The sequence below is a fragment of the Propithecus coquereli genome, unplaced genomic scaffold (genome assembly GCF_000956105.1).
Source record: "Propithecus coquereli isolate 6110/MARCELLA unplaced genomic scaffold, Pcoq_1.0 Scaffold7, whole genome shotgun sequence".
NCBI classification, from domain to species: domain Eukaryota; kingdom Metazoa; phylum Chordata; class Mammalia; order Primates; family Indriidae; genus Propithecus; species Propithecus coquereli.
In genome coordinates, this window is record NW_012153062.1 from 12,563,297 (window position 1) to 12,576,999 (window position 13,703).

Here is a 13,703-nt window from a genome sequence, read left to right on the forward strand (position 1 = left end):
CATGAAACCTTAAGAATTCTAAATGAAGATGTTGGGAAGACCCTTTCAGACATCGGCCTAGGTAAGGAATTCTTGAAGAAGAACCCCAAAGCAATCGCCGCAGCAACAAAAATAAATAAATATCATAATTCTTGTGAAGAAATATGAGACCTGCCCTCCCATCTCCCAAGTGAACCAACCTAAATTCCATTCATTTGGCTGGTTTCTGCCGTAGTGATCACAAATTTCCTTCCTTTTATACTCATTGCAGATGGGAGTCTCTGTAACTATTGTCTGAAAGGGGATGGAATCTTCTGCCTATCCGGGATGAATTGTCGTACTGGTTATTACAATGCAGCAGACCTGAGGCTGCTCACCAGATTAATGAAGGAGTCTTTTCTGCCTAGAGGAGAGTGAGCGACAAGGAGGGCAACTATCTTTGAAACCTATTTCCCAGTACTTAGCCTGCAGCCATCTCCTTCAGTTCCTCCTTTTACCAGGCAATAAAGTGGAGGACCATTTATTGCCTGATCGACCATACATTTGGTTGACATATTCCCTGCCAGTTTCCATGACCTACTCTCAAGTCCTATTAATCATCTCACAAGGCCCTCATATTTCCTCTTCCAGAAAGCTGTGTCTCTGTCAGTATCCCATGCTCATCACCAGAGCTGTCAGGATCTGAGATTTTATCTTATCTGCAAGCCAACAAGTAAGCCTAACATTTTCAAGGATCCTGATAAAAGACACAAGTATCTTGGGACAGAGACAAAAGGCAGTTTATTACTCTCAGCAATTGCAGTTTCCAAAGTATCAACATTTTTGCACTGATTGACTGAGCTCCACTTCCCACAAGGTGATGAGAAGAGGGCTAGATGATCCTTCAGATACAGTGGGTTGCATTACAAAAGAGGAATCTTGAGTTTAGAGAAACTTAATCTTTTATAATGGGGCAGTCATAAAAGATAATGTATTCCATAAAGAGACATTATCGTTATTATCTTGGACAGCAAGCATTCCTGCCCTTTGCTACAGAGGGAGACACCATCTCTACCTTTGCTATACAAAAATCTCTGAAACAATAGTCTGGAACAATGGATATTCAATACCTCATTTGCTTAATGTGTGGAATGCAAGGAACCAATGGAGAATTATCTCCCAGTGACATGTTAAGTTAAATATTGGAGGTAAAAAAATGGGAGAGATACATTCATTTTCTTCCATGAGCTCACATTTTATTGGAATAGAGAAATATGTCCTCAATTAGAATATAGTATGATTGGTGCTAAATCATTGCCCTATTAACAGTTCAGTAGGAATATAAGGGAACAAGCTACTGATTCTGACTGAGGTGGACCATGAAAGGTTTCATAGACCATGTTACATTTGAGTTAGTAACAAGTTGCATAATGAAGGAAGCTGGGGCAGAGAGTTAAGGAACACTTCCAAGAAACATGGCTGTTTGAACAGCAACTTGAAGAAACAGTAGAGATCTCTCAAACAGAAACAAAATGGCAAGGACATTCCAGGCAAAGGGAACAGCATTTGTAAAAGCACAGATGTCTGCAGAAGCTAAGTGTATAATGAAGAACTGCAAATAATTCAATGTTTTAGTTAGGTCTCATTCCATCGAATGTGATCGAAACCTAACTCAAACAGTTTTAAGCAAAAAAAAAAAAATCAAGATTGTCTAATGTAATCAGAAAAATCAGGCAGAGCATGTGCCTAAAAGTTTGGCTGAATGTAGAAACTCAATGAATAAAACCAAGACACTCTTTAACTCTTAGCCTGGCTTATCCCTGTTGGCTTTGTTCACAGGAACACATCGTGGAAAAGTTGATCATTTATAACACTAGGCTTATATTGCCGTAAGAGTTAGGAATCTTAGCAAAAAGAAAACACTCTTTTTTCCTTATGTCTCTAGCAAAAATTCTTAGGAGGACTTCAGCCAGTCAGACTAGGATCATATTATCATCCTTAAATCAATCACAACAGCCATGGACTGGGATACTGTAATTGGCAAGGTTTGGGTCATATGCCCACCTCTAGAAACTGGGATGTGGACCAGTATACATGGACTGAGAAGTGGAGAATAGTGGTTCCCCAAAGAGGTTGTGAGCTGATTAAAAAATTTCTTCTACATTCCATATCTTTGGTGCCCAGTATCTACATAAACCTTTCTTCTCGCTTATACAGTTTTAAAAATGCCTCTACCTAACAGTGCAGCTACCCAAACAGCTGAAAATATGCTCTTCCTTCCCCAAGGGAATGTAACCCAATGTATGGCTAATTATCACTTACAGCTCCAAGGCCAGGTTCTCAGGGTAAAGTGCACTCTTTTCAATGAGTCCTAAATATGCTTCCACATTTCAACTAATCAATATACCTGTATTTTAGAAACAAAATATGAATCTCACTTGGAAAAAGAGAATTTGAAACAATGTAGAGTGGCCTCCAGCCCATAGCTGTGTATCTAAAACAAAAGTAGGTAATCGATACAGGCCAATTCCTCATAACAATATAAATCTGCTTTTGTAATCACTTAACTTCCCACTCCCTACCACAAACATACACACACTGAAAGGGAGAGAATCTTTAAGATGAAGAGTCTCCAGAATATACATTCAATCAAACTAGGGAATTTTTATTGTTCTCTAGTATAAGATCAATGCCAAGAACAGTGCCTGATATGTAGTAACTATGTGTTGGACAAGTTAACTGATATTCTTTAATTAAGACATTCATAAGAATTCTAAATGAGTATATAGATACTGAGTACCAAAATTATACTTATCCAGGCATATGTATCAATTAATGGTTATGCTATTACCTCCAAAAGAATTCAAAATCTGAGCTTCACTGATTTTTATCTGGGGACAAGTTCGATGAATAAATTCTATTTTCTCTCTAAAGATCTTCAAATCATTGCTAACTGTTGCCTACTAAGAAGGAATGATTATCTAAAACACCAAGTACCAATTACTTTTTTTTGTTACAACCTCATTGAAGTACAATTAACATATAACAAACTGCATATATTTAAATTGTACAATCTGGTAATTTTTGACATGTACAAATCATGAAACCATCACCAAAATCAAGATACTGAATACGTTCATCAAACCCCCAAACATCCTTGTTTGCCTTTGTAATCCTTCTTTTCTGTCTCTCTTTCCCCTGCCCTCCCCAGGCTACCATGTTTTTTGCCACTATGGATTATCCAAACCTAAATATCAAATAATGGTCAGAGTAGTTTATTTTAAAATTATTAGTTTCCTATAGTTTTGTGTGGATTTCAGAGGAATAGAAGTGGAGTTCCCAATTAACTCTGTAGGTTGCTTTAAAAGTGATTTCCAAGATACCGTGATAACTAGTTAAAGTCTCATGTGAAACAGAGACTGTATGTTGTGTCATAAGGAATTTTATTGTCTTTGTTGTTTTGTGGACTTTTGTCTGCTGAGTTTTTAGGAATTCGGCTATGCTATATTTTCTGCAAGTATATGGACAAAAATGTAAAATATATGAATGTAATAATTGCAAAATTTTTCAACAATGTTGTAATAAAAAAACCCTGTTTTTGATAGATTTTTAGATCTAAAACAGCAAAGAGAATGAAAGAGAGCCAGATACCTAGATGGATTCTTTATTTTGCATTTTCCATAAGCTCATATCGTCTGTTTGTGGTTTTCTCAGAAGACAGAAGAATTCTTCCATTTATAGTTTACATGCTGCTCTGTGCTAAAGTTTAGTTTCGATAGCATACTGGGAAAGTGAATTTATTACTTTTGCCTCTTAAAATATTTTTGGGATTAATATTTGGATGGATTATTCTCATTCAGAAAAGGTCATTTTAATCTTTATTACTTTCCTACTTGGACTCACCATATTACTGGCATGACATGTCCTTCCACAAGTACTAGAGGACAAAACCTTATGACTATATTCTGGATCCCTGTCTCAAACTAAATTATTCCCTTACAGAACCTCGCTCCCTCTGGATGCTTTCTTTCTTGTTTGAATATGTAAGATTTTAATCCTACCTATAGAAGCTATGCTAGTTTTTTTTTTTTTCACCAAAGGATAACTTTTGAAACTACATAGTTAAAAATGTAATTATTCAGATTGAATTCATTTTTAATTTGGTCATCAAATCAGGCCATCAAATGTTTATTGAATATAGTGTATGCCCAACACAAGCCTAAGCTTTGCATAGCTTTGCCCTCTAGGAATTCGTGATTTACATGTTGTCTTTATTAATTTTATCTTTTTTAATGATTGTTTTTCCAAGGGTTCTATTCATCTCTACTTTGTTTAGACTTATAAACTACTCAGAAAATAAATATAGGCCAAACTATATGATGTTCTTGTGTATTTAAAGCACAATGGATATAAAAATCAATGAGAATTAGAAATTTTTCAAGAGAGTTAAATGGTCTAAGTGTCACTCTTATAGATAACAACAGAATATTTTAAAGCTACCTTACAAAATATTAGAAAATTTGAATTTTCCAAAATATATACTTTGTTTTGAAGCTATTATTATAATTTAACATGCTGTTTACCTCTAAAACAAACCAAAAATCTGATTTCCACTGATTTTATCTGGGGAGTAGTTCAATGAATAAATTCTATTTTCTTTCTTAAGGTCTTTAAATCCATACAAACTGTTGCCTACGTCAAAGCAAATGATGATCTAAAATACCCAATACCAATTTCCTTTTTTTTTACAGCTTTATCAAGGTATAACTGACACATAATAAGCTGCATATATTTAAATTGTACAATTTGATAAGTATTTGCATATGTATAACCTCTGAAACCATCACCAAGATCAAGATAGTGAACATATTTGTCAAATCCAGCAATTTCTTTGCTTACCTTTTGTAACACCTTCTTTTTGTCCCTCCTGCCCACTCCCTTTCCAGGCCACCTCTGATCTGCTTTTCTGTGACTATGGATTAATTTGACTTTTCCAAAGTTTTTATATCGATGGACTCATATAGTATGTACTCTTTTTCTATCTGGCTTCTTTCATTTAGCATAAGATGTTTGAAATTCATCCAGGCTGCTACATCCAGGTTGTTCCATTTTATGAATACACCATAATTAGTTTATCCATTGGATGTACTTATTTGTTGATTGTTTATCCATTTACCATTTTCTAAATGAAAAGCCTATATATTTAAATAGAAAACAGAGACTTTATCACCTCTATTGGAGAACTACTAAAGTGCTCAATGTATGCTTTAGAGCATCACATATTTATTCTGTTTGGACACTCTAGCTTCCAAACTTCTGGCTACTGCCAAATGAGAATGACAATATTTTACTTTTATGTTTCCCAGGAAACTAATGGGGTCTGCTAGTGCTTTGGTTCCCAGGTTTTGCTTTAAAAAATGCATGTGAATTTGTCTCCAGCCTCTAGTGAATGTAGAATAATAAAACTTAATGTTTTACTGGAGAAAATGCTGAGTCACTCTTCTCAGTGCAGCAAAAGATGTGAAAGGTCTGAAAATAGAAGACACATTTTCACTTATTATTTTTAAAGTTACTTCATTTTTCTGCTTCTTGGTAAAAATTGGCAGTCATACTGTTTCTATTAAGAAGGCCCCCGAAGTCAGGCTGCTGTCCCTTTTCCTTACTAAGATATTATATTTTCATTTGTGATATGATAACTGAGCAAAGAGCCTTGTGGGAGAAAATATTTTGACACATCATTATTTCTAAGTTATTTTAAATTAAAAAAAAGAATTAGAGCATCTTTATCAGTTTTTCTTTTTACTTTACTTCCTGGATAGTTTCATGCCAACGTAGTTTTTAAAAATGAAAAGTATAGACTCTAATGATGTACTTTTATCTTTCAATCTGTAATCTCTCTGAAATTTTGATACTTAGCAAAGATGCTCATATCTGGTTGTTTGATTTACATGTTAAGCACTAAATCTAAGAGTTAAAAAAAAAGATTCCCTTTATAGATGTATATTATTGTTAAAGTTCAGTTGATCCAGTTAATGCTGGTTTTTATATTTTAAAATTTATTATTTAAAAGGCAAGATCTCTACTTGGTAGTAACTCAAGTATGAATTTTCAAAATAATGAAAAGGGTCTTTGGCCAAGTTTCTATGCTATCCTGTATGAGAAGGATATAGAGACTTTTTTTCCTTTTAATAACTGTGCTAATGTGTTTCTGAGCTTTTCAATAGAGTTTTGATTTTAAAATATTCAACTTGTATGTGTATAATATGAGATCGGATTTGTTGACATCTTTTGTCTCCTATTCTCCTTGGCTTTGGCATTTTTTATGTCTTTTTAATATTTACTTATATTTTAATGAAGTTTTAAGAAGGAGCAGAAATACACACATATGTCTAATATTCAATGTTTACCCAAAAGTCATCACAGCAATTTTTTATTACTGTTTAATTGAAAATAAAACATAGACACAGAAAACTATATAAAACAAACGTATATCACAGACCATTCCAAGACAAACACTCTTGTAACTACCACACAGTCTAAGAATAAAACTGCCAATTACCTGCAGAAGTCCTGTGTGTCCCAACCTAACCACAAACCCATCTCTACTCCCCAAAGTGAGCAGTTTCTCATTGTTTTTCTTTTATAGTTTATCACTCAAGTGTGCATCTTTAAAAACTATAGCTTAGGCTTGTTCGTTTTATTTGCTGTGCCTTTCCATCTACAAGTTCTTTCTCCATTCCCTGTTTCCTCCTTACAATTTAATTGTTGAAACTCCCTAGTCACTTGACCTATAGAGTTTCCCACCGTCTGGATTTTACTGATTATAGTAGTCTCATGGTGTAATTCCACATATTTCTTTGTTCTATGTATTTCCTGCAAATCAGTAGTTACATACAGAAACCTGATCCTATTTATGTTGGTTGGTTGGTTGGTTTTTGACAAGACTTGGTTGTTTCAACAAGAAGCATACAATGTCTGGTTATCTCTATTTTTTGAGATGTTAGTAACAGTAGATGTTCAATGCCTAGATTCATAAGGTTGTTTGTGGGATTGCAAAATTGAGATTGTCTTACTCTGCTCTTTCCTTTTTTTTTTTTTAATCCACATTATCACCTTTTAATTTGTATTTCATTTGTTGGCTGGAATACATCACCTCATCTACTATTTGGTTACTGGTGGTACAGAACATATAGGAAAGGCAGAATAAATGGTTGATTCTTCACCTTTGTTTACCATATTTCAAGATGAGTTGCTTTCTTTCATCTTTTGAACATGAGCAATTTTTGTTGTTGTATCATTGTGAACTTATGAATTTAAATATATTTGATATGTTCCAATCCTTTGTAATTCTTATCCTTATTGAAGTTCATATTGCCCCATATCTGTCCAGTGGGATCCTCCTTAAGCACCTACTGAGTTCTTTCAACATGACTCTAGTTTTGATAGCTTTATAACTTGTTTTCTGGTATGACAAGGTGTTCCAGGCTCATCTGGAAGATGGACAGGAATTATTAGTTTATCCATATGGAATCTCTGAACCAGTACTCGGTACTGGTTGTAAATCAGTACTAAGGGGCTAAAAATAGCCACCGAACATGTCCTTTCTTTCAAAAAAAAAACCCAAACAAGTCAGTCATTCAACAATAACAAAAATCATTTTTCAGCATTTACTGTGTATCAGGTGTTGTACTACTTGCTGGGAATATGGTGGTGAATAATACATAAAACTGCACTCAAGGAGTTTACAATCTGATGAGGAAAACAAAACAAGGACCCAAGGATGATGTGATATTATTTATAAGTGATCAAACTCAAGGTATGGAGGTCAAAGAAAGATTTGAAAGTTAAATACTATTTAGTCTTCTATTTAAAACAGAAGTGTTCTAGGTGAAGAGAATTAAGGGAAAGTTCTCCAAGGTGGAGGAAACAGAATGTGCAAAAGGCCAGAAGTAAAAGAGAGTGTATACCTTCAGAGTATGAAAATTGTTCAGTGACTGGAATGAAAAATCCCTGTAAACCATGTGTTGAGGAATTTGGATTTTATTCTAAGGCCAGTGACAAAGCATGATCATATTTGCATAGAATAATCAGTCTAGCTACAGAGTGAAAAATACATTGTATAGGGGATGGGAACATGAATGAAAGCAAGAAGAGTAGTTTGGAGGCTAGGGATAGGGACTTGCCCTTGGGTAGTGGAGGCAGGCATAGAGAAAAGTGGCTCAGACTGACAGGGAATTAGGAGGTGGAATGGACGGGCTTAGTAAATGATGGGAAAGTGGTGGCGGTGGTGATGAGGGAAAAAGAAATAGTCAAAGGTGATGGACAGATTTTTGGCTTGGAAACTGGTGGATTGAGGTAACATTCACTCAAATAGCGAACACAGGATGTGGGAGGAGCATAATGCGGAAGATAATGAGTTCAATTTTGAACAGCTAGCTAGTATTACAACAGGAACTAGAATAGTGTGTCTTGATTCAAGTCCACAAGAATTCCCCACCACACACACAGTAAACATACTAACAAAGGATGTGTTCTAGAGAAAGGGCATGAAATTATCAGGAAAAGCATCTAATATTTTATAAATGGTCATATATACAAATATTAACATAGGTGAACTTGACACCCTTCAATTAGTAAAGCAATCAACAAATCTGTATTAAACATATCTGTACTAAACTGTTCCAGAACATTCCAGAAATCTGATAGATCCTGTGATCAGTCTTTCTGTTACTGCTGCTTTTTCTTTTGTCAGATATGTCTCCAAGTTATATTTTTTTTCACAGGATCCAGGTTTTAAATCCAAGTCAAGGCATTTCTGTCCTAATCCAGACTGGACGAGTTGGTATAACTTTCTTATTTTTCTTTCTGGAGCAAGTATCTCAGAATCAACTTTGCTGTTCCATATTATTTATTGGAATTTTTATTTCTGTCATATTTATTTCCCTACTAAACTACTTTTTCTTGCTGACATTCATATTTTAATTGCAGCCTTCTTTACTTTTAAAGATGCTTCTTTCTTTTTTTTTCTTTGTCTGTGTTAATGGAAAACATTGAAACAGCTTCATCTGTGACAATTTCAATACAAGAGAAACACCACAATTATTAGCTTATTATCATTATCGAAATTCATCTTGATGAATCACATTCTAATCCATTATTTTAGCAAGAATTTTAATCTAATCATTTTAGAGAAATATTCTAGGCCTTTTCCCAGCACAGATTTTATTTAGCACTGTGGTCAATTTCTATTTCCTGAGCCAACTGTTTTAGACTGCTAGTGTAGTTTCCAAAAAGGTAAAATGATTATCATGAAAATATAAAGTAAACATGGGTTACAGATTTTATTCCACTTACTATTAATAATTAATGATGGAACCAGTAAGATGTTGAGTTCAAAGAGCATTTGAGGAACTAAGTATTTATAGACAACTAAATATGGGAATGTTAGGATAATATAGTAGAGTGAGATCAAAGCTCATTAATCCTGTATATTAAGCCATAACCCTTGGGATTATTTTTTTTTTTTATTGAACAGAAGTTGATTTGCATCTCTACTGAACAAAAATCTACAAGTTGACATGGATTTAGTAAACAAATGAGTCTAACAAAGTACATTCACCTATTCTTTGGTGGCCCTGTGTCCCATATGACATTGAAAGAACATGTCACACACCTTTTTGACTTAAATCAAGTTATGGATAATTTCTGAATAAGAATTCCACTCTCTTATACTGAACTAGAGGACTTTCTTTGGGTCTGAAGATTGTTTGTGAATAACTGAAGAGGTAAATTCTGTTTTAGTACACTTTATAAGTTTTGTATTCCAATGTTAACTGCCTAATGTAACTAATCTTTAATATTGAATTTTTGTGGAGTATAAATTGTTTTAACTGGACATGAAAGAAAGGTAAAGGGAATTTTTATATGTTTAAGAAATTTGAAATAATTTTCTGTGGAGTAAACTCTACATTTTTATATTCCCTAGGGTTTTCCAGGAGATATTGGGATTCCTGGACAAAACGGCCCTGAAGGACCAAAGGTAAAAAAAAAAAAGAGAGAGAGAGACTGAAGAATTATAGATACCTAGAATTTTCTAATCTTGAGTCTCAGTGAATGGGAAAAAACATTTTAAGAATATCAGAACATTTAAGAATATTGTTGTGCTGTCTCAGGTACATTTAACAAACTTTTTTCAAAGTTCAGTTAATTGAAAATTATTTTCGTGGTTTGATATGGACTTAGACTAGGGTAACAATATTTGCAAAGCATATAAATTCCTCAAAACGAATTTATTGGAAGAGATGGGGGAAAAAACCCAACTCTAAAAAGCTATAGCATATAAATGGCTGAGATTTTTAACAGCTGAAATAGATGAGAATTATCTGACCACTAAAACCCTATAGGGCTTGTAAAATATCCATTAATTAAAATAAAAGAAAGCCTATGTTATCCTAGAACCTTTACAGAGCACAAAATACGTGAAGAAACCTAAGCATTTTTAACTTTCTTTACTATTTTGTATGTATATTAGGAATTATCCATAGCAAAATTTTAAATACCAAGCTTTGTCATGCAGGCTGATGTGGAATAGGCATTGTAAACAAATAAAGCACTGTGAATAATTACATGCAAGGATGAAATAGCCTAAAGTTTGGAGATTTGGCAAGTTACGAAGTGTAGCTTCTGTGGAAGGTATAAATGTAACTAAAGAGAGAGGAAGTGATAAGAGATGAAGCTGGGAAGGATTTTAGTAATAGCTATAGCTTGTTAGTGTACTATAGTGTAAAGTAGTATAGTACTTTAGTAAATGTTTTACAGATATTATCTCATTTAATTTTCACAGCAGCATTATGAGGTAGTTATTATCCCCATTTTACAGATGATAAAGCTGTTCACTCAAAGTCTCATAACTATTAAGTCGTATAGCCAGAACTCTAACCCAGATATGATTTCAAAGTCTGAGCTTTTAACCACTTAGTTTGGGGATTAAATTGTGCAGAATATTCAGTACCATGCTGAAGAGTTTCTACTTTATCCTGTGGGGATCATGAAGTAATCAAAGATATGTAAATAGTAAAGTATATTAGATAGTTATGTTTTTAAAAGATACTCTTATGTCAGTATGGAGGATGGTTTAAAGAGGAAAGAAATTGCAGGTAGGGAGATGAACTAGAAAAAAAGTAGGCAATAAATAATAAATATCTGAAATAGGACATTGATTCATTGAGCAGATATTGGCTACCTCTGATGTGATAGCCATTGTGTTAGACTCTAAGGCTACACAGATCCCTACTTTGAAGAAAAAAAGTCCTGATTCCTACTTTCAAGAAACTTAAGACAACCTACAGAATGGGAGAAAATTTTTGCATGCTACAAATCTGATAAAGGGCTGATAACTAGAATTTACTTAGAACTCAGGAAAATCAACAAGAAAAAATCAAACAACCCTATCAAAAAGTGGGCAAAGGACATGAACAGAAACTTTTCAAAAGAAGACAGAATAATGGCCAAAAAACCTAATGAAAAAATGGTCAACATCTCTAATCATCAGGGAAATGCAAATCAAAACCACAATGAGATATCACTTATCTCCAGTGAGACTGGCCTTTATCAAAAAGTCACAAAACAATAAATGTTGGCGTGGATGTGGAGAGATAGGAACACTCGTACACTGCTGGTGGGACTGCAAACTAGTGCAACCTCTGTGGAAAGCAATATGGAGATACCTTAAAGAGATACAATTAGAAGTACCATTCGATCCAGCAATCCCATTACTGGGCATCTACCCAAAAGAACAAAAGACACTCTATGAAAAAGACATCTGCACCCGAATGTTTATAGCGGCACAATTCACAATTGCAAAGATGTGGAAACAACCCAAGTGTCCATCAATACATGAGTGGATTAATAAAATGTGGTATATGTATACCATGGAGTACTATTCAGCTTTAAGGAACAATGGTGATATAGCACCTCTTGTATACTCCTGGATAGAGCTGGAACGCATTCTACTAAGTGAAGTATCCCAAGAATGGAAAAACAAGCACCGCATGTACTCACCATCGAATTGGTATTAACTGATCAACACATAAATGCACATATAAGACTAACATCTATTGGATGTTGGGCAAGGGGGAGGGGGGAGGGAGGAGGAGGGAGGAGGGGATGGGTATATGCATACACAAAGAGTGCAATGCGCACCGCCCGAAGGATGGACATATTTGAAACTCGGACTTAGGGGGGAGGGGGGGTAAGGGCAACATACGTGACCTAAACATCTGTACCCCTATACTATGCTAAAATGAAAAAAAGAAAAAAGAAACTGAACAATCTGTAGAACAATGTGCAGGAAAACCTTTATAATAATCAAAATGAGTAATATATAATATGTAATATTGTGAGAGTACAGGGTTGGGGAGAAGGTAGCACTTGAGCTGATGAATTGAGTAGGAATTTGTGAAGCAGATAAGTGGAATATATAGCATTCAGGAAAAGGAAACCTGTGGTGCGATGGAGAATATTTATCCTGAAAGTTATTTGTTGCTTATCTGAATTTCACATTTAGCTGGGTGTCCTGTATTTTATGTGGCAATTCTACCTGCCACCTACAAACTTGTTCCAATATACAGTGGTCTTTCCCTCTTCCTTTTTGTTTTCATAGAAGTATTCCTCTGCCTGTTCAAGTACACATGTGTTTTGCATCACATCCTCTCCTGACTCCTGAACAACCTCATGCCATCAATTATCACCTCTGTGCTAATCTCTCCTTTGACTCCAAATTTCCCTTCTTTGCTCTTAAAAATCATTCTGACTGCCAATGTTGTAATTTAGACCCTCTTTACTTTTCACCAGGATTAGTATAATAGTTCTCCAGTTGTTCTTCCTACCTCCAGTCTGGCATTTCTTCACATCTACCTTCAAGCTGCTGATGGAATAATCTCCTTAAAGTGTAGATCTAATCATCTCAGTCTTGTGCTTAAATCCTCCAGTGATCTCCATAGCTCCCAGGTTAAGGCTTGTACTTCTTTACTTTTTATACAAGGTTCTTTATAAATTAACCCTCTCTCTGTAACTCTGTAGTTATACAGTCATATCTAACATCTCTCTTCCAAAAGCTTCCCTTCAGCCAGACCATTTAGAATACCAAACCATGTCATTCTTATTCAAATCTCACAGCTTCTTACATGCTGTTCTTTTGTCTGGATATCTCTCTACCTTCCTGTACCCTTCTTTATTTAGCTAACACCTACACATCACATATCACATTGTTCAGGAAGCTTTCTTCCTCCTTAATCTAATTGAGACATTCTTCCTCTGTATTTCTGAAAAACTCTATCAGACACTTATCTTCATATATTATAACTGCTGATGTGTTTATCTGTCTTTCTATTAGACTTAACCTTTCTGAGAGAAGAGAATAATTGATTTTATACATATCACAATAACCAGAACAGTATGCATAAGCACATATAAATGACTCAATAAATATTGATTGAATGGATGATTGATTGAATAACTGTAGATAAAAACTATTTTGGAGGCCGGGTGCAGTGGCTCACACCTGTAATCCTAGCTCTCTGGGAGGCCGAGGCAGGCGGATTGTTTGAGCTCAGGAGTTCAAAACCAACCTGAGCAAGAGCGAGACCTCGTCTCTACTAAAAATAGAAAGAAATTAATTGGACAACTAAAAATATATAGAAAAAACTAGCCGGAAATGGTGGCGCATGCCTGTAGTCCCAGCTACT

General features: G+C 34.8%; 1 protein-coding gene across 1 annotated transcript in view; it reads left to right on the forward strand.

Moving 5' to 3' along the window:
- COL24A1 (collagen, type XXIV, alpha 1) overlaps positions 1-13,703 on the forward strand; it is a 342,918-nt gene that overhangs the window by 141,260 nt on the left and 187,955 nt on the right. The window contains exon 19 of the mRNA XM_012661028.1: positions 9,944-9,997. Within this exon, the coding sequence (XP_012516482.1) occupies positions 9,944-9,997 (54 nt within the window). The remainder of the gene's footprint in view (positions 1-9,943; positions 9,998-13,703) is intronic.